The sequence below is a fragment of the Procambarus clarkii genome, chromosome 42 (genome assembly GCF_040958095.1).
Source record: "Procambarus clarkii isolate CNS0578487 chromosome 42, FALCON_Pclarkii_2.0, whole genome shotgun sequence".
Taxonomy (NCBI): Eukaryota; Metazoa; Arthropoda; class Malacostraca; order Decapoda; family Cambaridae; genus Procambarus; species Procambarus clarkii.
In genome coordinates this window covers 17514936-17541244 of record NC_091191.1, presented here as the reverse complement: position 1 = coordinate 17541244, position 26309 = coordinate 17514936, and the positions used below count along the sequence as shown (strand labels likewise).

The 26309-nt window shown below is 45.4% G+C and overlaps 1 protein-coding gene across 1 annotated transcript in view; it reads right to left on the bottom strand.

The window, feature by feature from the left end:
* Nucleotides 1-24140, bottom strand: part of LOC138373416 (variable charge X-linked protein 3B-like) — a 55486-nt gene extending 31346 nt beyond the window's left edge. Inside the window, exon 1 of the mRNA XM_069339614.1 lies at nucleotides 24009-24140. Within this exon, the coding sequence (XP_069195715.1) occupies nucleotides 24009-24140 (132 nt within the window). The remainder of the gene's footprint in view (nucleotides 1-24008) is intronic.
* Nucleotides 24141-26309: the final 2169 nt, after the last annotated feature.

Sequence of the window (26309 nt, the reverse complement as noted above, 5' to 3'; positions counted from 1 at the left end):
GTGTGCCTGTCCTCGCCCACCCTAAGTTTCATCACCTGTTCCTTCACTGTTGTCTTCCTCCTGATGTGACTGTGTAGTAGCTTTGATTCGGTCTTGGCTTTATTAGCTATATCATTTTCATACCTTTTCTCAGCTGCTCTTCTCACACTAACATACTCGTTCCTGGTTCTCTGGTATCTCTCTCTACTTTCTGGTGTTCTCTTATTACGGAAGTTCCTCCAAGCCCTTTTGTTCAGCTCCTTTGCTTTCATACATTCCCTATTAAACCCCGGATTCTTCATTTGCTTCTCTGTTTTTTCCTGTCAGGCTGGGACAAACCTGCTTAAAGCCTCCGGATATTTTTGGGTGACATAGTCCATCATGTCTTGTACGGACTTGGTTCCGATTTCTGTGTCCCAATGTATATCCCATAGGAATTTATTGATCTCATAGTTTCCCTTTCGGTACGCCAGCCCTTTGTTTCCCAGTTCATTTTTGGGGGTGATAAATCCTAGCTCAACCAGGTACTCAAAGCTCAATACACTATGATCACTCATTCCCAAGGGGGCTTCCAACTTAACTTCCCTTATATCCGACTCATTTAGGGTAAATATCAGATCAAGCAAGGCTGGTTCATCCCTTCCTCTCATTCTTGTCGGTCCCTTGACGTGTTGACTTAGAAAGTTTCTTGTTGCCACATCCAGCAGCTTAGCTCTCCATGTGTCTGGGCTTCAATGTGGGTCTCTGTTCCCCCAATCTATCTTCCCATGGTTGAAGTCTCCCATGATTAGTAGGCTGGATCCGTTCCTGCTAGCCACAGAATCTGCTCTCTCTGTTATATTGATGGTGGCCAAGTTGTTTCTATCATATTCCTGTCTGGGTCTTCTGTCATTCGGTTGGGGGTTTTATATGACTACTAATATAATTTTCTCTCCTCCCGTTGCTATGGTGCCTGAAATGTAGTCACTGAAACCTTCACAATTCTGAATTACCATCTCTTCGAAACTCCAACCTTCTCTTAGTAGCAAAGCTACACCCCCTCCTCCTCTCCCTTCTCTCTTTTCCTCACTACATAGTTGCCCTGTGGAAACACTGCGTTTGTTATGATTTTCGTTAGCTTTGTTTCTGTGAGTGCTATTATGTCTTGGTTTTCTTCTAGTGCCCATTCTCTGAGTTCACTTGTTTTATTTGTAATCTCATCTATGTTAGTGTACATTGCCTTGAAGCTCACTTTCTTCTGTTCATTTTCTTGTCCCTTTCTTGGCGAGCATTCTGCTGGTGTGGGAAGCTGTTCCGTGGGTGAGAGGATCTGTGAGGTGGTTTGCAGGGTTCTCAGAGGATTTTGGGGTGGGGGGGTTAGGGTTTAAGGGAAGGGGGGACAGGTAGGGTGTGGGTTAAGGAGATAGGGGGGACATGGATGATATGGGGTGAAGGGGGAGGATGGATAGGGAGGGTATGGGATGAAGGGGGAGGGGGAACAAGGGGGGGGGGGAAGGTGGGAGGGGGGACATGATGGGAATGGGGAAGGGGAGACAGGGTCAGAATGGGGTGGGGGGGAGGGAGGGTTGGGTGGGGGCTGGTAGGGTGAGGGGATGGGAGGGTTTCTATGCAGAGGGGGGGGTGGTGGTGTTGCCCTCCCCTCTGGTGTTGCTGGTTTTGGGTTCACCTCTTGTCTCTGGGACTGTTGTGTTGGGGGCTGTGATTTCCTGGTTTGCTCCTCTCCTTGTGCTTCCTCCTTGCCTCTGCTGCCCTGGCTCTCTCCTCTTTCGTCCTTACCCTCTGCAGGAATACTTATTTCTATCCCTCCACATGCTGCAGACAACTCTTCATTTCGAGAATATCCTCCTTCGTGGTTTCGTTTGTAAACACCACCTTTACAAGTCGGTTCTGTCCTTGTTGTACCAGCCCAACCTGAAAACCTTCTCTATGTTTTGTTCAGCCCCTTCCATCTGTAACCCTTTCAGTAGCACATGTACTGCTTCTCTGTCCTTGTTATTCCATTCTTGCCTGTTGGATCCTTCCTGTTCTTTGATGCCTACAACTACCACTGATCTCTTTCTCTCCAACAGCTGAGTGGTGCACCTCGCTGCTTCCTGTGATGTATCTGCTTGCATGGCTACCTCCCTCACTGTGTCCATTGCTTCTGAGCTCTTTTTCAGTCTTTCTGCAAATGTTTCAGGTACAGAGGCATTTCCTTCCAATGTAACATACCCACCTTCCCTTTGGATGATAATCTGATGCTCGGACTCTTTATTTTTCTCTGTGAGAGATTTGATCTCCTCCCTTGCTGATGTCAGCTCACTTTGCAGATTGTTAATTGTAATCCTCATTTCATTCATCTCCTTCCTGAATTCCTCCAGAACTTGGGTTAACATTTCCTTCGTTTGGTCATTCTGGCTGTTTCCTGTGTCCTTGTTGCGTCCTCCTGCCATTTTGCCCCTTGTCAAGAGAGAGAGAGAGAGCAAGAGAGAGAGAGAGAGAGAGCAAGAGAGTCAGAGAGAGAGAGAGAGAGCAGGAGGGAGATAACAAGAGAGAGAGAACAAGAGAGAGAGAACAAGAGAGAGAGAGACAGCAAGAGAGAGAGAGAGAGAGAGAGAGAGAGAGAGAGAGAGAGAGAGAGAGAGAGAGAGAGAGAGAGAGAGAGAGAGAGAGAGAGAGAGAGAGAACGTGTACTCACCTAGTTGTACTCACCTAGTTGTGCTTGCGGGGGTTAAGCTCTGGCTCTTTGGTCCCGCCTCTCAACCGTCAATCAACAGGTGTACAGGTTCCTGAGCCTATTGGGCTCTATCATATCTACACTTGAAACTGTGTATGGAGTCAGCCTCCACCACATCACTTCCTAGTGCATTCCATTTATTAACTACTCTAACACTGAAAAAATTCTTTCTAACGTCTCTGTGGCTCATCTGGGGACTAAGTTTCCACCTGTGTCCCCTTGTTCGTGTCCCACCCGTGCTGAAGAGTTTGTCTTTGTCCACCCTGTCAATTCCCCTGAGAATTTTGTAGGTGGTTATCATGTCTCCCCTTACTCTTCTGTTTTCCAGGGATGTGAGGTTCAGCTCCTTTAGCCTTTCCTCGTAGCTCAATCCTCTCAGTTCCGGGACGAGCCTGGTGGCATACCGCTGAATCTTCTCTAACTTTGTCTTGTGTTTAACTAGGTATGGACTCCAGGCTGGAGCTGCATACTCCAAGATTGGTCTTACATAAGTGGTATACAGGGTTCTGAAAGATTCCTTACACAAGTTTCTCAAGTTTCTTGTGTGTGTGTGTGTGTGTGTGTGTGTGTGTGTGTGTGTGTGTGTGTGTGTGTGTGTGTGTGTGTGTGTGTGTGTGTGTGTGTGTGATCACCCATTCACCTGCAGAGGTAATCTCTAGCTTTTGGAGCACGCATATCTAGTCGCCAATCTTCTGATGTACTGACGCCTGACATATTTTACAATCAAAATCTACTTATGAAATTGAGGAATTATCTCATTTCAACAACCCACTCGTTCAGTTCATTCCATTTGTCTACTACTTTCACCATAACAAAAATAAACTTTCTAACAACTTCACGGCTCGTGTGAGCATCGCGAGGTTCCGCCCACCGCCAAGAGTTCAGTACATGTTCACTCTGAAGAGTTCCTCTTTGTTCTGATGTGTCAATTACCCTAAGTATTTTATGCCTATATCCGGCAGGGCCCTTATCAACCCGATACCCTGGTCGACCCGTCATGCCTGATGCCACTCACTGCCAGATGCTACTAGCTGCCAGATGTCACTAACTGCCAGATGTCACTAACTGCCAGATGTCACTCACTGCCAGATGTCACTCACTGACAGATGTCACTCACTGACAGATGTCACTCACTGACAGATGTCACTCACTGACAGATGCCAATAACTGCCAAATGTTACTAACTGCCAGATGTCAATAACTGCCAGATGTCACTAACTGCCAGATGTCACTAACTGCCAGATGTCACTAATAGCCAGATGTTACTAACTGCCAGATGTCAATAACTGCCAGATGTCACTAACTGCCAGATGTCACTAACTACCAGATGCCAATAACTGCCAGATGTCACTAACTGCCAGATGTCACTAACTGCCAGATGTCACTAACTGCCAGATGTCACTAACTGCCAGATGTCACTAACAGCCAGATGTCACTAACAACCAGATGTTACTAATCGCCAGATGTCACTAACTGCCAGATGCCAATAACTGCCAGATGTCACTAACTGCCAGATGTCACTAACTGCCAGATGTCACTAACAGCCAGATGTCACTAACAGCCAGATGTTACTAATCGCCAGATGTCACTAACAGCCAGATGTCACTAACAGTCAGATGTTACTAATCGCCAGATGTCACTAACTGCCAGATGCCAATAACTGCCAGATGTCACTAACTGCCAGATGCCAATAACTGCCAGATGTCACTAACTGCCAGATGTCACTAACTGCCAGATGTCACTAACTTCCAGATGCCAATAACTGCCAGATGTCACTAACTGCCAGATGGCACTAACTGCCAGATGTCACTAACTGCCAGATGTCACTAACTGCCAGATGCCAATAACTGCCAGATGTCACTAACTGCCAGATGCCAATAACTGCCAGATGTCACTAACTGCCAGATGTCACTAACTGCCAGATGTCACTAACTGCCAGATGTCAATAACTGCCAGATGTCACTAACTGCCAGATGTCACTAACTGCTAGATGTCACTAACTGCCAGATGCGTCTGCCAGATGCCATTATATCCTGTATCACATTCTTCTTCCACTTCCCATCTTCATCTGTAGTTTACTGCTGCTTCCATTCGCCAAGTTTTGTTGTTTAATTAATTTCCCTTATACCCGCTCTTCTTTTTAACCTGTTTAATTTCCCTCTCGTTCTCTTCCTTGTTTATTTGGCCCTGTGACCCTCTGACTCTTTTGATGACGATTTCTGCTCTCTCTCTCTCTCTCTCTCTCTCTCTCTCTCTCTCTCTCTCTCTCTCTCTCTCTCTCTCTCTCTCTCTCTCTCTCTCTCTCTCTCTCTCTCTCTCTCTCTCTCTCTCTCTCTCTCTCTCTCTCCGCCAGTAACCATCCACAATGACACCTGGCCAAAAGTCCTGTGGGTGGGTGGGCAGGAGGACCTTGAAGTTCCTCTAGAGCCAAACAATCAGAGTATTTCTGTGGCAGCTGTGGCGTGGACCCCACAGCTGACGCGGTTATTGGTCTCGTCAAAGTTGTAAAAGCTGGCTTAGTCTGCATTTTGTCGTATTACCCTTGGCTGGGGAGGGAGGGTAATAGGAAGAGTAGCCCGTAGGAAAAAAGAAAGGAAGACCCAAGTTGTGTCGTGGGAGAACGGCTCGTTGCCAACGAAATGACCTTACTCGGCTCACGTGGAAGGAGGCAGAGTGAGAGAGAGAGAGAGAGAGAGAGAGAGAGAGAGAGAGAGAGAGAGAGAGAGAGAGAGAGAGAGAGAGAGAGAGAGAGAGAGAGAGAGAGAGAGAGACAGACAGACAGACAGACAGACCGACAGAGAGAGAAAGAGAGAGAGGGAGAGAGAGAGAGAGAGAGGGAGGGAGAGAGAGAGAGAGAGAGAGAGAGAGAGAGAGAGAGAGAGAGAGAGAGAGAGAGAGAGAGAGAGAGAGAGAGAGAGAGAGAGAGAGAGAGAGAGGGAGAGAGAGAGAGAGAGAGAGAGAGAGAGAGAGAGAGAGAGAGAGAGAGAGAGAGAGAGAGAGAGAGAGAGAGAGAGAGAGAGAGAGAGAGAGAGAGAGAGAGAGAGAGAGAGAGAGAGAGAGAGAGAGAGAGAGAGAGAGAGAGAGAGAAGAGAGAGAGAGAGAGAGAGAGAGAGAGAAAGAGAGAGAGAGAGAGAGAGAGAGAGAGAGAGAGAGAGAGAGAGAGAGAGAGGAGAGAGAGAGAGAGAGAGAGAGAGAGAGAGAGAGAGAGAGAGAAGAGAGAGAGAGAGAGAGAGAGAGAGAGAGAGAGAGAGAGAGAGAGAGAGAGAGAGAGAGAGAGAGAGAGAGAGAGAGAGAGAGAGAGAGAGAGAGGAAAATAAACAGTATCAAAGTTTCCAATATGTTTTTAGCCAGTTTTCTGAGTATAACCAAAGGTTTACACATACCCATCTAAAAATGGGGTAACTTTCCTATTACACTGCGTTCTGGTATTGGCCCCAGACAGACGAATGGTTGAAACCGTCACTAGTGTTCGAACCTCAGCACTGAGAGTAGGCAATTGGCTTCTCCTGGGTCACTGAGTACATTGTAACCTAACATAATTTGTTTATTATTTTGAAATATATTTTTTATATATGAGAACTTTTCACAAAAAAAACTCGAATGCCAAAACAACGTTTCTCGTGAGAATTAATAAAGTTAAATGCTCCTACTCCAGTCAAGTGAAACGTTCCCCTAATATATAAAGTGAAACGTTTCCCTCATTAGGTCAAGTGAAACGTTCCCTTCTCAAGTTCACAATAGGCAACGTTTCACACTAACACTTATCATGAATACGTTTGACACTAACGTTCGAGATAGAAGCGTTTATCATCAACGTTCAAGTTGTTAACGTTTCACATTCATTTATATTTTGGAAATTTTTAACTCGCTGTTTTTTATATAATGGAAACTTTAAACACTAACGTGTTGAATGGAAACGTTTGCCACAAGCGTTTTGAAAGAACACTTTTAGATCATAAATGTTTATAACGGGAATGTTTGTAACCTAAACGTTGATAACGGGAACGTTTTGAACTATCGTTTTTCATTGAAACGCTATAAACTAGCGTTTAGAATTGAAACTCTTATCACTAACGTTTCGAATAGAAACGTTACAAATTACCATTGAGCACGGAAACGCTCAGCACTAACATAACCCCGATAGCAACTGATAAGATTTGGTAATAGAGAATTCGTTTTTCATTAACTTCCACTGGAAAATATTAATAACTTTGCGTTATCAACGGAGAACGTTCGCGGTAACACGCTTAATCCGCGGGAGTCAATTACAGAAACACGAGGATTTGGTCCAAAAATACAATGACCAGACAAATTTCGTCATTGTATATGGAAAAACATATTTATGTGTGTGTGCGTGTGTTGGTGGGCTGGTTGGCGCTTGTGTGTGTGTGCGTGTGTTGGTGGGCTGGTTGGCGTTTGTGTGTGTGTGCGTGTGTTGGTGGGCTGGTTGGCGTTTGTGTGTGTGTGCGTGTGTTGGTGGGCTGGTTGGCGTTTGTGTGTGTGTGCGTGTGTTGGTGGGCTGGTTGGCGTTTATGTGTGCGTGCGTGTGTTGGTGGGCTGGTTGGCGCTTGTGTGTGTGCGCGTGTGTTGGTGGGCTGGTTGGCGTTTGTGTGTGTGTGCGTGTGTTGGTGGGCTGGTTGGCGTTTGTGTGTGTGCGCGTGTGTTGGTGGGCTGGTTGGCGTTTGTGTGTGTGCGCGTGTGTTGGTGGGCTGGTTGGCGTTTGTGTGTGTGTGCGTGTGTTGGTGGGCTGGTTGGCGTTTGTGTGTGTGTGCGTGTGTTGGTGGGCTGGTTAAATCCCCTAAACGTGTGACGTTGAGCCCCTCTCCAAGAGCCAGAAGCGCCTAGTGTGATCTTCTAATGAAGCATAAGCACTCTACCGAGTTGTGGGTTGGGTTGTCCGTAAAGAAGGAACAACACCACCAACCCGCACTATAATATACGTCACTCAACGCTCCACAGCTCCCCATGTTCTCCGTACTATTACGTCACTCAATGCTCCACAGCTCCCCGTGTTCTCCGTACTACTACGTCACTCAACGCTCCACAGCTCCCCATGTTCTCCGTACTATTACGTCACTCAATGCTCCACAGCTCCCCATGTTCTCCGTACTACTACGTCACTCAATGCTCCACAGCTCCCCATGTTCTCATTACTACTACGTCACTCAACGCTCCACAGCTCCCCGTGTTCTCCGTACTACTACGTCACTCAACGCTCCACAGCTCCCCATGTTCTCCGTACTACTACGTCACTCAACGCTCCACACCTCCCCATGTTCTTCGTACTACTACGTCACTCAATGCTCCACAGCTCCCCATGTTCTCATTACTACTACGTCACTCAACGCTCCACAGCTCCCCATGTTCTCGTTACTACTGCATCACTCAAGGCTCCACACCTCCCCATGTTCTCCCTACTACGTCACTCAACGCTCCACAGCTCCCCATGTTCTCCCTACTACTGCGTCACTCAACGCTCCACAGCTCCCCATGTTCTCCCTACTACGTCACTCAACGCTCCACAGCTCCCCATGTTCTCCCTACTACGTCACTCAACGCTCCACAGCTCCCCATGTTCTCCCTACTACTGCGTCACTCAACGCTCCACAGCTCCCCATGTTCTCCCTACTACTGCGTCACTCAACGCTCCACAGCTCCCCATGTTCTCCCTACTACTACGTCACTCAACGCTGCACTCTTGCGAAGTGGCGGAGTTGTTCTCGTTCTCGGCTCCGTTCTCTTGGCTTGAACATGTCCGCGTTCCATGACATGTTTGGCCACCTACATGGCCCCAATATATGTCTTGATTGATCTGATGAGCCTGCGGGTGTTGATGCTCTTTACCCTCATATTTACTTCCTTTAATCATGCAAACGTGTTGTTAATCCTCTATTTCGGAAACAAGCAAATTGACGTAACATATGCCCGAGCGGAGACCCACTTGATGTATCTCCTTATAGGAATCCTTTCTATCTTTCCCATTGAGATCACCTCTACTGGTGTGCCTCATTCAGTCCCCGTCCACTAAAGATAAAGCCACACCCACCTGAGCCAGTAAGAGGTAATAATCAGTGATGCTCCTTCACGCGTGTGTGCGCGAGAAACAATCTCAACCAATGACAGAGTTACAGTGATGATGCTGTAAAAAGAATCAGTCGGTTCTTCCTCATATGTTTTCAGCCCGCTTCTAAGCTAGATCTCAAGGTAGGCTGATTAGGCGAAACGAGAAAGAAATACTCACCAAGTAGCCCAAAGTAGCCGACAGATGGAGTCAGTAGCCGGAGCAGAAAACTACAGGTTCTTGTTGCTGAAGCATCACCAGCATGCAGCTCTTTCTCTCTCTCTCCTTCTCTCACTCTATTTCTCTCTCTCCAGGTGGTGAAAGGTCTTGATAAACACCTCCTTTGAGTAATAATGCTACTGCTTTTTAAAGGAAACAAGGAACCTTAAAATACACAAAGACGCTTCACTTGTTCTTCGCCATTGAGATTAGCTCCACTGTTCTTGATCTCACGTTATGTTCATGAACAGAACTGCTGTTTTCCTCTTATTTTGATGAGCAGCAATATTGTTCACTGTTATCTGGATGACGGCGCAGTTATTGTTCGGTGTTAATTTGATCTGAGAGATCTGTTATTGTTCTCATTTAATTATCTAGAGAACACTGATATTGTTCAGTTATTTGATTGGAGATTATTTGATTATCTCACTGAAAAGCACTGTTATTGTTCACTGTTATCCGACTAAGAAGTATCGTTATCTGATTGAAGAGCACTGTTATTGTTCACTGTTCACTGACTGAGAAGCAATGTTATTGTTCACTGTTCACTGACTGGGAAGCTTTGTTATTGTTCACTGTTCACTGACTGAGAAGCATTGTTATTGTTCACTGTTCACTGACTGAGAAGCACTGCTATTCTTCACTGTTCACTGACTGAGAAGCACTGCTATTGTTCACTGTTATCTGACTGAGAAGCACTGCTATTGTTCACTGTTCACTGACTGAGAGGTACTGCTATTGTTCACTGTTCACTGACTGAGAAACACTGCTATTGTTCACTGTTCACTGACTGAGAAACACTGATATTGTTCACTGTTCACTGACTGAGCGGCACTGCTATTGTTCACTGTTCACTGACTGAGAAACACTTCTATTGTTCTGTTCACTGACTGAGAAGCACTGCTATTGTTCACTGTTCACTGACTGAGAAACACTGCTATTGTTCACTGACTGAGAAACACTGCTATTGTTCACTGTTCACTGACTGAGAGGCACTGCTATTGTTCACTGTTCACTGACTGAGAAACACTTCTATTGTTCTGTTCACTGACTGAGAAGCATTGCTATTGTTCACTGTTCACTGACTGAGAAACACTGCTATTGTTCACTGTCATCTGACTGAGAAACACTGCTATTGTTCACTGTTCACTGACTGAGAAACACTGCTATTGTTCACTGTTCACTGACTGAGAAACACTGCTATTGTTCACTGTTCACTGACTGAGAAGCACTGCTATTGTTCACTGTCATCTGACTGAGAAACACTGCAATTGTTCACTGTTATCTGACTGAGAAACACTGTTATTGTTCACTGTTCACTGACTGAGAAACACTGCTATTGTTCACTGTTATCTGAATGAGAAGCACTGTTATTGTTCACTGTTGCAATTTTGTAACAGATATTTGGAGTTAATATTTCAGTGATTGTTGCGTCAATGCCAAAAACATTATGTTCTCATATCTAGGAGCGATTGTTTTTGTCTCGTGTTGATACAATATTGGCTTGACAATCTCACTTCTCATTGGGAGCTCTTGTTCTAATGATTGATTTTTCTTATAACTGGAGTTTCAATTCCTCATATTTTTTACTGGAAAGTTTGAAAGGGGAAAAGTCTATAGTTCGAATGGGCAGAAACTAGTTTAAAAGCTTTATTTGTTGGGTAATTGATTGTTTTCAAAAGATGATTGCGAGATTGTTGATCCAGATAGATACATAATTTTCACCGTGATTCTACGAACAGCTAGCTGCGTATTGGCGAGGTAGCCTATATATGTACACAGCGAGTGTGTATGAGTCTGAGTGTGTTTATATAAGTGTATGTGTAGCTGAGTGTATATGTGTGTGTGTGTTTGAACACGCGCGCGAATGAGTGCTTCTGTGCCAGAGCAAGTGACCGCGTCTCACCAGAGCACAGGCGGGTCTGAACCTGTCGGAGGGAAAGCCAGGAAGAGAGTGAGGCCAGTTGGCTCAGGTCGGAGCTCCCTACACACGCACGCCCGCACGCCCGCACGCACACCTCCCTCCCTCACGTACTGGTGCTTGCCTCAGTCACCTGCCATCAGCCAATGGGAGCGGTTATGCTCCAGGTAGCTGGCTAGTCGAAGCCAGCTACTAGGAGCTGACTACTCCCTCACTCACATTTGCATGTATTCATTCTCACCCATTTAACGACGCCAATACAGAAAATAATAATTTGCTCATTAATTCTATTGTACTTTTATGTACATATTTATGTACCATGTGTAAGCAAGGACTAATGTTACTGGCATTCAAGTTAAGGGGAAGGGAGGATAACTAATGGTTGGTGCCACTAGTTCCTCTGGCCTAGTTAGACCAATTACCCATGTTGCCAAACTAACGTCCCTTATGGTGACATGGGAGGTACGAGAGGGACAGGTGTCTGGGAGGGCGCTCCTCCCTCCACTACGCTACAGAAGAGACTTAATTTCAATATTGGGTGGTGCACCTATTTGCATATTATTCCAGAAGAAATATTGCATTCTTCTCGATATCTTCTACGTCTGCCGCATTGGTGAAGACAATTTAAGCAGCCAGATGGACTCTGCTCATTTCAACTATTAGTTGACCTTAGCAACGTCTATTCAGCAACGTCTCGTTCCTGGATGGATTATGTGAGTGTCAAGCATTGGTGTGGGAGTGCATATGAGTGTCACCTTTTAAGGCTCATTCTTTCTCCCATTATGCAGCCAAGAAGGATTAATTTATGTTGGTATATAAGTAGAAAGAAATCTAAGGTTTCTAAGTGTAGCTTAAGCTGCCTCCCTGCTAGGAAATTCAGCTCATACTTCTGGTATATTTAAGGTTGAAGCACAGTAAGAGTATCGCTCGATACTGTTTTTTACTAACGGCAGATCTTGCCGTTATATGATTAAGCTTCCCTATGTTTATATTCTGGTTATCTTATATTCTAGGAACCAGGAGAGCTTGAAATCTTTAATTACCTACTTAGTGTGTAACTAATATATTCTTATCTTCTATGCAGGCAAGATGTCAATGCTGAAAATGTTAGGAACCCTTTGATGACTTCTGCTCCAGCTGTTCTTATTTACATGGTTAATAAAGCTTAAATAATGCTTGAAAGCATATTATTTGAGAACCAATTATTACAGAGCAACACTTTTCGGCTTACCTCCTAACTATACATAAAAAATTAATATGATATGGAATTAAATAAATAAGAAAATTGTATACGACAACGAATCGATGTTTAATAATGTTACCTAGCAGTAAATAGGTACCTGGGAGTTAGACAGCTGCTACCGGCTGCTTCCTGGGGATGTGTGTGTGTGAAAATTAAGATTGAGGTCTTGCCCGAAACGCCTTGCGTGCTAGTAGCTGTACAAGAATGTAAGAACTCTTGTATAAATAAATAAATAAAATATATGCCTGCCTGCTCTCCTATATACCTGCCTTACTCCTGGCTTTAACAATGTTATGTTTTCTCTCCCTTCCGTCTGTCTGCATATTTCAATTCATTTTTGCCTCCACGGGCTGCCGGCTCTGCTTTCTGCCACCTTGTTGTCATATTTGCTTGCCTTCCTACCTGCCTTCTTGACCGCCTGCCTGCCTTCCTACCTGCCTTCTTGACCGCCTGCCTGCCTTCCTGGCTGCCTACCTGACCCATCATTCCATAACACATAAGTCAGAGCTGACAGCTGCGTACACTGTAGTAATGGACAGTCGTTACGTCTGACTGATTGAATGATCACCGACCTCAGGATCTTGCATGATTCAGTGATCACTTGTCTTGCGGTCTTACAGAGCACGACTGAGTGAGCACTGAAGCAAGGGGCTCCCCTGTACGTGAAGGGGCTGTTCGACTCATAACTAATGACGGTCGATCTGTAATCGAACACTGCTTCGTTGTTGTTTTTTCCGCACACACACACACACACACACACACACACACACACACACACACACACACACACACACACACACACACACACACACACACACACAGTGAGGTCCGTGGAAATTCGTCAATTTCTCGGGACATTGAAGGAGTATAGAGGCTAGATCATAATATTTGGCCTCTCGCAGTGTGTAGCTAGCAGGGTGTAACGTAGCATAGTCATACCGCTAGCGATAGTGCGAAGAAACCAAAGTGGAGCTAGTGGCATCACCGGAGCATATAAGTGTGGAGGACCGCGTGGAGCGACCTGACCTGACGGCCAGGTGGGACGACCCACCGTGGAACTACCTGATTGTGTTTGTTGGGTGGTGACTGTGATCAGTGGTAAAGTAAATTAGTGAATTGTAACACAACGATACAGTGACTAACTCCAGAGCTTTGTGTAGATAGAGAAGAACCGCCATCATCAATCTACTAGCACCAAGTGGAAGGCGACGACGGAGCACTGTTAACCATACATCATCATTACTCATCTAGTTGTGTGAGCGGAAAGGAAGACTGGTATGTACCCCTCTCTGGTTAATTAATCAGGTGTTCAGTGCGAGGTAAAATATTATCAAATTTTTGTTCAGGATAGCATATATATTTAAAAAATCTCAAAGTGGCTCATTTTGGGTAGAAGTTAACGCTTACAGGAACTCGTGACACACGGACACAAGCACGCACATGCAAAAACGCACACACATACGCACATGCAAAAACGCACACACATACGCACAAACAAATTGAGCTCAATTCTTCAGGTGTACAGAGGTAAAATATTACCAAATTCTTGTTCAGTATATCAGATACATTTAAAATATCAAAGTGGCTCAATTTTGGTAGCGGTTGACATTTTACGGGACCCCCGTAACACACGCACGCATGCACACACACACGCACGCACATGTACGTTTGCAAGCACACACGCAAGCACACTCAAAAACAAAGACAAGCACACATGCACAGGCACGCACTCACATATACGTCAAGTCAAGCTAGAAGGGATTAACACCTTTCGTGGAAAAGGGATAAAATCCTTACTCATAATCCACCCCTTCTCTCTTACCCCTTCTCTTACCCCTTCTCTTACCTGCTGTAATCTGCAGACAACACCACAACTCCTCTTAACCCCCATCCCACGCGCACACACGCACACACAAGTTCTCTCTCTCTATTTCTCTCTCTCGCTCTCTCTCTCTCTCTCTCTCTCTCTCTCTCTCTCTCTCTCTCTCTCTCTCTCTCTCTCTCTCTCTCTCTCTCTCTCTCTCTCTCTCTCTCTCTCTCTCTCTCTCTCTTGCTCTCTCTTGTTCTCTCTCTCTTGCTCTCTCTTGCTTTCTCTCTCTCTTGCTCTCTCTCTCTTGCTCTCTCTCTCTTGCTCTCTTGCTCTCTCTAGCTCTCTCTCTCTTGCTTTCTTGCTCTCTCTCTCTCTCTCTCTCTCTCTCTCTCTCTCTCTCTCTCTCTCTCTCTTGCTACCTCTCTCTCTTGCTCTCTCTCTTGACAAGGGGCAAAATGACAGGAGGACGCACCAGGGACACAGGAAATAGCCAGAGTGACCAAACGAAGGAAATGTTAACCCAAGTTCTGGAGGAATTCAGGAGGGCGATGCATGAAATGAGGATTACAATTAACAACCTGCAAAGTGAGCTGACATCAGCAAGGAAGGAGATCAAATCCCTCACAGAGAAAAATGAAGAGACCGAGCATCAGATTATCATCCAAAGGGAAGGTGGGAATGTTACATTGGAAGGAAATGCCTCTGTACCTGAAACATTTGCAGACATACTGACAAAGAGCTCAGAAGCAATGGCCACAGTGAGGGAGGTAGCCATGCAAGCTGCTACCTCACAGGAAGCAGCAAGGTGCACCACTCAGCTGCTGGAGAGAAAAAGATCAGTGGTAGTTGTAGGTATCAAAGAACAGGAAGGATCCAACAGGCAAGAATGGAATAGCAAGGACAGAGAGGCCGTACATGGGCTACTGAAGAGGTTACAGATGAAAGGGGCTGAACAAAACATTGAGAAGGTTTTCAGGTTGGGCTGGTACAACAAGGACAGAAACCGACTTGTAAAGGTGGTGTTTACAAACGAAACCACGAAGGAGGATATTCTCGAAAGGAAGAGTCGTCTGCAGCATGTGGAGGGATACAAGAAAGTATTCCTGCAGAGGGACAGGGCGAAGGAGGCGAGAGCCAGGGCAGTAGAGGCAAGGCGGAAGCACAGGGAGAGAGGAGCAAACAAGGAAATCACAGCCCCAAATACAACAGTCCTAGAGACAAGAGGGGAACCCAAGACCAGCATCCCAGCAACACCAGAGGGGAGGGCAACACCACCACCCCCCTCTGCATAGAAACCCTCACCTCCCCTCACCCTACCTGTCCCCACCCAACCCTCCCCCCCTCACCCCATTCTGACCCTGTCACCCCTTCCCCATTCCCATCATGTCCCCTCTCTCACCTTTCCCCCCCCCTGTCTACCCCTCCCCCTTAATCCCATACCCTCCCTATCCCTCCTCCCCCCCTCACCCCGTATCCTCCATGTCCCTCCCTATCTCCTTAACCCACACCCTACCTGTCCCCCCTTCCCTCAAACCCCCACCCCCCACCCCAAAATCCTCTGAGACCCTGCAAACCACCTCACAGATCTTCTCCCACGGAACAGCTTCCCACACCAGCAGAATGCTCGCCAAGAAAGGGACAAGAAAATGAACAGAAGAAAGTGAGCTTCAAGGCAATGTACACAAACATAGATAGGATTACAAATAAAGCAAGTGAACTCGGAGAATGGGCACTAGAAGAAAACCCAGATATATTAGCACTCACAGAAACAAAGCTAACGAAAACTATAGCAAACGCAGTGTTTCCACAGGGCTTCTATGTAGTGAGGAAAGAGAGAAGGGAGAGGAGGAGGTGGTGTAGCTTTGCTACTAAGAGAAGGTTGGAGTTTCGAAGAGATGGTAATTCAGAACTGTGAAGGTTTCAGTGACTACATATCAGTCACCATAGCAACTGGAGGACAGAAAATTGTAGTAGTAGTCATATATAACCCCCCACCGAATGAGAGAAGACCCAGACAGGAATATGATAGAAACAACTTGGCCACCATCAATATAATAGAGAGAGCAGCTTCTGTGGCTAGCAGGAACGGATGCAGACTACTAATCATGGAAGACTTCAACCATGGGAAGATAGATTGAGGGAACAGAGACCCACATGGAGGCCCAGACACATGGATAGCTAAGCTGCTGGATGTGGTAACAAGAAACTTTCTAAGTTAGCACGTCAAGGGACAGACAAGAATGAGAGAAGGGGATGAACCAGCTTTGCTTGATCTGATATTTTCCCTAAATGAGTCGGATATAAGGGAAGTTAAGTTGGAAGCCCCCTTGGGAATGAGTGATCATAGTGTATTAAGCTTTGAGTACCTGGTTGAGCTAGGAATTATCACCCACAAAAAAGAACTGGGAAACAAAGGGCTGACGTACCGAAAGGGAAACTATGAGGAAATGAATAAATTCCTATGGGATATACATTGGGACACAGAACTCGGAACCAAGTCCGTACAAGACATGATGGACTATATCACCCAAAAATGTCAGGAGGCTGTAAGCAGGTTTGTCCCAGCCCGACAGGAAAAAACAGAGAAGCAAAGGAAGAATCCGTGGTTTAATAGGGAATGTATGAAAGCAAAGGAGCTGAACAAAAGGGCATGGAGGAACTTCCGTAATAACAGAACACAAGAAAGTAGAGAGAGACACCAGAGAACCAGGAACGAGTATGTTAGTGTGAGAAGAGCAGCTGAGAAAAGGTATGAAAACGATATAGCTAATAAAGCCAAGACCGAACCAAAGCTACTACACAGTCACATCAGGAGGGAAGACAACAGTAGTAAAGGAACAGGTGATGAAACATAGGATGGACGAGGACAGGCACACAGAGAATGACAAAGAGGTGTGTGAAGAACTCAACAAAAGGTTCCAGGAGGTCTTTACAAAAGAACAGGGAGAAGTCACGGCGGTAGGAGAGGTGGCAGCAAACCAGGTGACCTTGGAAAGGTTCGAAATTACAAGAGATGAGGTCAAGAAGCACCTATTGGAGCTGGATGTGATAAAAGCTGTTAGGCCGGACGGAATCTCACCACGGGTATTGAAAGAGTGTGTAGGAGTACTTTGCTTGCCACTCTCCATAGTGTATAGTAGGTCACTGGAAACTGTAGACCTACCAGAAATATAGAAAACTGCTAATGTAGTACCAATATACAAAAAGGGTGACAGACAAGAGGCACTGAACTACAGGCCAGAGTCCTTAACTTGTATACCATGCAAAGTGATGGGGAAGATTGTGAGAAAAAACCTAGTAACACATCTGGAATTGATAGAATTCTACGATCAGGTGACAAAGATTAAGCAAGAAAGAGAAGGATGGGCGGACTGCAATTTTTTTCGACTGTCGGAAAGCCTTTGACACAGTACCCCATAAAAGGTTGATGCATAAGCTTGAGAAACAGGCAGGAGTAACTGGTAGGGCGCTCCAGTGGATGAGGGAGTACCTAAGCAATAGGAAGCAGAGAGTTACAGTGAAGGGTGAGACCTCAGAATGGCGTGAAGTCACCAGTGGAGTCCCACAGGGCTCTGTGCTTGGACCTATCCTGTTTCTGATATACGTAAATGATCTCCCAAAGGGTATAGACTCATTCCTCTCAATGTTTGCTGACGACGCCAAAATTATGATAAGGATTGAAACAGTGGAGGACAGCTTGAGGCTTCAAGAAGACCTGGACAAGCTGCAGGAGTGGTCGAACAAATGGCTGTTAGAGTTTAACCCAAGCAAATGTAATGTAATGAAGATAGGGGTAGGAAGCAGGAGACCAGACACAAGGTATCGTTTGGGAGATGAGATACTTCAAGAGTCAGAGAGAGAGAAAGACCTGGGGGTTGATATCACGCCAGACCTGTCCCCTGAAGCTCATATCAAGAGGATGACATCAGCAGCATATGCCAGGTTGACTAACATAAGAACGGCCTTTAGAAACTTGTGTAAGGAATCTTTCAGAACATTATATACCACATATGTCAGACCAATCCTGGAGTATGCGGCTCCAGCATGGAGTCCATATCTAGTCAAGCATAAGACTAAACTGGAAAAGGTTCAAAGGTTTGCCACCAGACTAGTACCCGAGCTGAGAGGTATGAGCTACGAGGAGAGACTACGGGAATTAAACCTCACTTCGTTGGAAGACAGAAGAGTTAGGGGGGACATGATCACTGCATTCAAGATTCTCAAGTGAATCGACAGGGTTGATAAAGACAGGCTATTTAACACATGGGGCACACGCACTAGGGGACACAGGTGGAAACTGAGTGCCCAAATGAGCCAAAGAGATATTAGAAAGAACATTTTTAGTGTCAGAGTTGTTGACTAATGGAATGCATTAGGAAGTAATGTGGTGGAGGCTGACTCCATACACAGTTTCAAGTGTAGATATGATAGAGCCCAATAGGCTCAGGAACCTGTACACCTGTTGATTGACGGTTGAGAGGCGGGACCAAAGACCCAGAGCTCAACCCCCACAAGCACAACTAGGTGAGTACACACACACACACGGAGGCGAGGATACGTGGAGGTTATAGGTGAGTACAACTAGGTGAGTACACACACACATGGAGGCGAGGATACGTGGAGAGCCAAACTATTGGAGGTGGTGACTAGAAACTATTTAACCCAGCATGTAAGAGAACCCACAAGGATGAGAGGCAATGACGAACCAGCGACTCTCGACCTAGTCTTCACTCTGAACGACTCCGACATAAGAGAAATCGGTTTTGAGGACCCAGTAGGAATGAGCGACCACAGTGTACTGGTGTTTGAGTACCTGATTGAAGAAGGGTTATTGAACTCGAGGAAGGATACCGAAACCAAAAGGTTAGCATACCGAAAGGGAAACTATGAGGGGATAAGGAAATTCCTAACAGATATAGCATGGGAAACAGAGCTCAGGAAAAAGACGGCCCAAGATATGACGGACTACATCACGCAGAAGTGCAAGGACGCAGCAAACAAGTTTGTCCCAGTCCAAAAGGAAAACAGTGAAATGAAGATGAGAAACCCATGGTTTAATCAGAGATGTAGGCTAGCTAAGCAGCAAAGTAAAAGGGTATGGAGAAACTATAGGAATAACAGGACACTGGAGAGCAGAGAAAGATACCAGAATGCCAGGAATGAATATGTCAGGATGAAAAGAGAGGCAGAAAGACAATACGAAAATGACATCGCAAGCAAGGCAAAGACTCAGCCTAAATTGTTGCATAGCCACATCAGGAGAAAAACAACAGTAAAGGAACAGGTTATGAAATTAAGGATAGGGGCAGAAGGATTCCCTACAAACGACAAGGAAGTGTGTGAGGAACTAAATAATAAAATTCGAGGAGGTCTTCACCTTAGAGCAAGGAGAAATCCCAGAGATAAGAGAGGGAATAGTTAACCAGGAGCCACTGGAAGAGTTTCAGATTACCAGCGGGGAAGTAAGGAAGTGTTTACTAGAGTTGGATGTGACAAAGGCTATAGCCCCAGATGCAATCTCCCCTTCGATACTAAAGGAAGGCGCAAAAGAACTGTGCCTACTACTCTCCATAGTGTATAACAAATAACTGGCAACAGGGAAACTGCCAGATATTTGGAAAGCAGCTAACATAGTCCCGATATACAAGAAAGGGGATAGACAGGAGGCACTGAACTACAGGCCAGTGTCCCTAACTTGCATACCATGCAAGCTGATGGAGAAGATTGTTCGAAGAAAGCTAGTGGAGCATCTGGAGCGAAAGAACTTTGTAACACAGCATCAACATGGGTTCAGGGATGGCAGGTCCTTCCTCACAGGGTTACTTGAATTCTACAACCAGGCAACAAAAATAAGGCAAGAAAGAGAAGGGTGGGCAGACTGCATATTTTTGGATTGCCAGAAAGCCTTTGATACAGTACCACACATGAGGCTAGTGAAAAAGCTGGAGATGCAGGCTGGAGTGAAAGGGAAGGTACTCCATTGGATAAAGGAGTACCTAAGCAACAGGAGACAACGAGTCTGTGTGAGGGGTGAGGTCTCAGATTAGCGAGATGTTACAAGTGGAGTCCCGCAGGGGTCAGTCCTTGGACCTTTACTGTTTCTAATATATGTAAATGATCTCCCAGAGGGTATAGAATCGTTTCTCTCAATGTTTGCCGATGATGCAAAAATTATGAGGAGGATTGAAACAGAGGATGATAGTAGGAGGCTGCAAGATGACCTAAATATACTGAGTGAATGGTCCAACAAATGGCTGTTGAAATTCAACCCGAGTAAATGCAAAGTAATGAAACTAGGCAGTGGAAACAGGAGGCCAGACACAGGATACAGAATAGGAGATGAAGTACTTAATGAAACGGACAGAGAGAAAGATCCAAGAGTTGATATCACACCAAACCTGTCTCCTGAAGCCCACATAAAGAGAATAACGTCTGCGGCATATACGAGGCTGGCTAACATCGGAACAGCGTTCAGGAACCTGTGTAAGGAATCATTCAGAATCTTGTACACCACATATGTAAGACCAATCCTGGAGTATGCGGTCCCACTACGGAGCCCGTACCTTGTCAAGCACAAGACGCAACTGGAAAATGTCCAAAGGTATGCCACTAGACTAGTCCCAGAACTAAGAGGCATGAGTCACGAGGAAAGGCCGCGGGAAATGCACCTTACGACACTGGAAGACAGAAGAGTATGGGGAGACATGATCACAACTTACAAAATCCTCAGGGGAATCGACCGGGTAAACAAGGATAATCTATTCAACACTGGCGGGACGCGAACAAGGGGACACAGGTGGAAACTGAGTACCCACATGAGCCACAGGGACGTTAGAAGGAACTTTTTCGGTGTCAGAGTAGTAACAGAGTGAATGCATTAGGCAATGATGTGGTGGAGGCTGACTCCATACACAATTTTAAATGTAGATATGATTGAGCCCAGTAGGCTCAGGAATCTGTATACCAGTTGATTGACAGTTGAAAGGCGGGACCAAAGAGCCAAAGCTCAACCCCCGCAAGCACAAATAGGTGAGTACACAAACACACACACACACACATACGTTCGCACACGCACTCTCTCTCTCTCTCTCTCTCTCTCTCTCTCTCTCTCTCTCTCTCTCTCTCTCTCTCTCTCTCTCTCTCTCTCTCTAAAATACGAAAGACTCACTCGAAGTATGAAGAAAATCCGCAACAAAATGGTAACAGACAAAAAATATGTACGTAATATCCAGATTAGTTCTCGGTCAAGCTTGTAGCTGTATGATAATCTGCATATTATGAGGAAATATTTGAATTTCATGAAAATGAAAGTATTAAGTAGGATGTTGCACAATCATTTCTCTCCCACAAAAAAAGAAAAACATTATATATATATATATATATATATATATATATATATATATATATATATATATATATATATATATATATATATATATATATATATATATATATATATTAGTATATTTTGGTAGCAGTCTTTCCTGTAGACATATATTATTAAATATGACGGAAAAAGTAAGATTATTAATTCTAACACGAATTTTCTCAATCTTTCGTACATTTTTTTTCACTGTTGGAGGTAATTCAAAAATCAATTCTCCAAAATTCATTTTTATTTCTAGTCTGATGCGACACGAGCGCGTTTCGTAAAACTTATTACATTTTCAAAGACTTTAGTTTACAAATACACAACTGAAAAGAACTTACACATCTCCGATTTTGTTTATATCTACATTTGAGTGAGGTGGATGGGGTGAGGTGCCATTAATAGGGTATTAATTTCATCAACACAAGACAGAACAAGAGGTGGCATTAATAGGGTATTAATTTCATCAACACAAGACAGAACACGAAACAATGGGTATTGAAATGGAAGTGATTGTAGAAAGCCTATTGGTCCATATTTCTTGATGCTTCTATATTGGAGCGGAGTCTTGAGGTGGGTAGAATATAGTTGTGCATTAATTGGCTGTTGATTGCTGGTGTTGACTTCTTAATGTGTAGTGCCTCGCAAACGTCAAGCCACCTGCTATCGCTGTATCTATCGATGATTTCTGTGTTGTTTACTAGGATTTCTCTGGCGATGGTTTGGTTGTGGGAAGAGATTATATGTTCCTTAATGGAGCCCTGTTGTTTATGCATCGTTAAACGCCTAGAAAGAGATGTTGTTGTCTTGCCTATATACTGTTTTTTTTGGAGCTTACAGTCACCAAGTGGGCATTTGAAGGCATAGACGACGTTGGTCTCTTTTAAAGCGTTCTGCTTTGTGTCTGGAGAGTTTCTCATGAGTAGGCTGGCCGTTTTTCTGGTTTTATAGTAAACCGTCAGTTGTATCCTCTGATTTTTGTCTGTAGGGATAACGTTTCTATTAACAATATCTTTCAGGACCCTTTCCTCTGTTTTATGAGCTGTGGAAAAGAGGTTCCTGTAAAATAGTCTAATAGGGGGTATAGGTGTTGTGTTAGTTGTCTCTTCAGAGGTTGCATGGCGTTTCACTTTCCTTCTTATGATGTCTTCGACGAAACCATTGGAGAAGCCGTTGTTGACTAGGACCTGCCTTACCCTACAGAGTTCTTCGTCGACTTGCTTCCATTCTGAGCTGTGGCTTAGAGCACAGTCGACATATGCGTTAACAACACTCCTCTTGTACCTGTCTGGGCAGTCGCTGTTGGCATTTAGGCACATTCCTATGTTCGTTTCCTTAGTGTAGACTGCAGTGTGGAAACCTCCGCTCTTTTCCATGACTGTTACATCTAGAAAGGGCAGCTTCCCATCCTTTTCCATCTCGTAAGTGAAACGCAGCACGGAACTCTGCTCAAATGCCTCCTTCAGCTCCTGCAGATGTCTGACATCAGGTACCTGTGTAAAAATGTCGTCAACATACCTGCAGTATATGGCCGGTTTCAAGTTCATGTCGGCTAAGACTTTTTGCTCGATGGTACCCATGTAGAAGTTTGCAAACAGGACACCTAGGGGAGAACCCATAGCGACCCCATCTACTTGCTTATACATGTGCCCATCCGGGCTCAAGAAGGGTGCCTCTTTAGTACAAGCTTGGTGTAGTTTCCTTAGAATATTCTCGGGTATGTCAAGAGGAGTACAGGCTGGATCACGATACACTCTGTCGGCTATCATCCCGATTGTCTCGTCCACAGGTACGTTGGTAAACAGCGATGCTACGTCCAACGAGGCTCTTATCCCTGTGGCCCGTGTGCCCCCGCAGTAAGTCAACAAATTCCTTTGGAGACTTCAGGCTGAAGGCGCAAGGAACATAAGGAGTCAGCAGGCCGTTGAGTCGCTTCACCAGTCTGTACGTGGGTGTGGGTATCTGGCTAATGATTGGCCGAAGTGGGTTTCCAGGCTTGTGTGTCTTGACATTTCCATACGCATATCCAGGTTTATATTCCCCAATGATCTTTGGCAGGTGGAGTCCGGATTTCTTGGCATTCACAGTTTCGATCAGTTTGTTGACCTTTGCTTTGAATAAAGCAAACATGAATATGCGACATGAATAAAGTTGAGCACATAAAATATAAAAGACAAGTCAACAAACAAAATAATATGAATAATCACTGGCAAATGAAAAGTTACGTTAACACAAGTGAGTTACAGTGATAGCAAAATAAATATTAATGGAGCTGGAATATTGGCTTCGAGCTGCCACCTCCCTTAGTACACGAAAGCCAAGGCTTAGTCTACCAGCGAGAGATGTCAACTGCAAGGAGCACTGAGATATTCTGACAATACTGAAGCACTGCAGCCCAGACATCAACTTGTGGCGGAGGGCGGAGGGAAGGTGCGACGGGACACCAGCCAATCAGCGACAGGCAGGCAAAGGACAAGCAGTTTGCTGATTACGGTGGCGGTAGCTAGCAGGTGTCACTGTGTGCTGGGTACGATTTGCTCTCTGGGCAAAACGTTTGGCGATTTGCTGGACGTATCTTCTATATTATCTTTTGTTTTTACGTACATTGTAGGGAAGAGCAGGCTCAATCTCTCTTGAAACAGATTATCGTCACAACTCTCCCCCAAAGCCTGCGGTTCTGGAAGAAGTACGTCGTCATGTGGTGGAGTAATAGGTGGAGATGCTTCTACTTCATAAACTCTGGAGAGGGAGTCGGCTATGAGGTTGTCAGACCCCTGGTATAGCGGATCTCCAAGTTGAATTTCTGCAGTTATCAAGCCCATCGTAGAAGACGTTGAGTGTAGAAGTGGGCTTGCTGCAGGAAGTGTAGGGTGTTGTGGTCCGTGTTGATGGTAGACCGAGCACTTTTCAGGTATGGAGCAAAGTGCTGGAGATTCAGGATGATGAAGAGTAGCTCCTTGCCAATTGTTCTGTAGTTCCTTGTAGCTGTGGTCGCTGACAGGTATATTTTCCTCGCATCGTTGTTGTACTAGGTGTACCCCCGATGCCGGTACCATTGGCGGCGACATGGAGGATGAAGGGCTTGGTGATATCTGACGAGGTGAGAGTGGAATTAAAATATGGCAAAGGAGCACTATTATGGTCCTGAAAATGGTTGGGAAGATCAGTAAGGATTTCTGAATTTGAAAGCGCTGAGTCAGTGTCAGTGCTTTCGGGAGGAGAAGCAGGGAAGGTCTCACTGTGGATGTATGGTTCCTTAAAGGAAGAGTATAATGTTAAGACAGTGGGAGGAGTACCGTTATATAGCTTCAGGAGGTTGCCGTGGCACAACTGGGTCTTCCGCCGCCTATCTGGAGTCTCTAGAACGTAGTTATGGTTGTTTCTGCACTCCTTGATGCGGTAGGGTCCTGAAAACCTGTTTTGTAAAGGAGAACCTGGGATAGGAAAATAAGCAAGTACGAAGTCTCCCGGCTTAAATTTTCTTATTTTGCTGGTCTGGTCGTAATGAGTCTTCATCCTCTCCTGTGCTTTCAATAGATTATCTTGGGCAAAACTGTGGACTCTCTCTAGAATGTGTTGTAGGTTTTGAAGAAACTGGGGCACATTCTGATGTTCACTGAAGGTGGCATCACGTAGAGAGTCTTTGAAAGCCTTGAGAGGAGTACGGCACTTACGTCCGTAGAGCATCTCATAAGGAGATACTCCTAGGGACTCATTGGGAAGACTTCTTTATATGCACATTATCAGGTCAATTTGCTTATCCCAATCCTTAGAGGTTTCATTACAAAACTTCTTCAGGAGTGCTTTAATAGTCTAATGACTACGCTCAAGAGAACCCTGTGAAGCAGGATGATAGGGGCTGGACAATACCTGTTTGATGTTGAACTTCTCCAGTGTCCTCTTGAAGAGATCACTGGTGAAGTTGGTGCCACAGTCGCTCTGAACCTCCCTTGGATATCCATACTGGGTGAAGATCTTCAATAAGTGTTTCACAACCGTAGCAGCCGTAATGTTCTTTACTGGAACTGCTATGGGGAATCTGGTGGTAGGACACAGGATGGTTAAGATATAGGCGTTACCTGAACTGGTCCGAGGTAAAGGACCAACACAGTCTATAATAAGTCTGTGGAAAGGTTCCGCAGGCACCTGTATCGGAATCAGTGGCGCTCTGGGAATAGAGATGTTCGGTTTACCTGCCATCTGACATGTATGACACTGTTTGACGCTATTTACCATACCTGGCCAGTAGTAGTCTTGATGGATTCCATGGTAGGTCTTGTTGAATCCGTAGTGGGAGAGTGCTCCGTGGGCCAGGTGTAGAATAGTGGGCCGCAGGCTGGCAGGAATCACAAGTTGTTCGACGTTGGCCCAATCGTCCTCCTCCTTCAGTTTACTGGGTCTATATCTGCGGTAGAGCAACTCGTTCTCTAGGAAGAACCCAGGAATACTGTCGGGTTGAGTCTCAGCCTGGAAAAATAAAGGTGTCAAGGTAAGATCTTCCCTCTGTAACTTACGGAACTCCAACTTGGTCAGATTCGGGGGTAGTTTCTGAGGATCTTGAGGGACAGCGGTAGCAGTAGAGTCAGCTGGCTGTGGTCGTGCAGCTTGTGCACGGGTGGTCACTAAAACCGGAGGAGAAACTTCATCACTCTCTTGCACCTTTGCTGGAACATACTCAAATAAAGGATTATCCGTCACAGAGGTACACACCTGGGGTTTGTCCATGACGATCAGGTTGGTCGGTTGCAGGTTTTCTGCCAAGTCGTTGCCCAGGAGAAGTTGCACTCCAGGCATGGGAAAAGGCTTTTCCCTGACGGCGACTTGGACTTCTCCGTTCACGAAGGGACAATCCAGGTGGACTCTGGCGAGAGGATAAGGAGTGGTAGCAGTGAGGTCAGTGATGAAGACAGTTTCTCCGGTGTAGGCGATGTTGGGCACAGCCGACTTCAAAATAATCGATTGAAGAGCCACTGTGTCCCTCAAGATCTTCA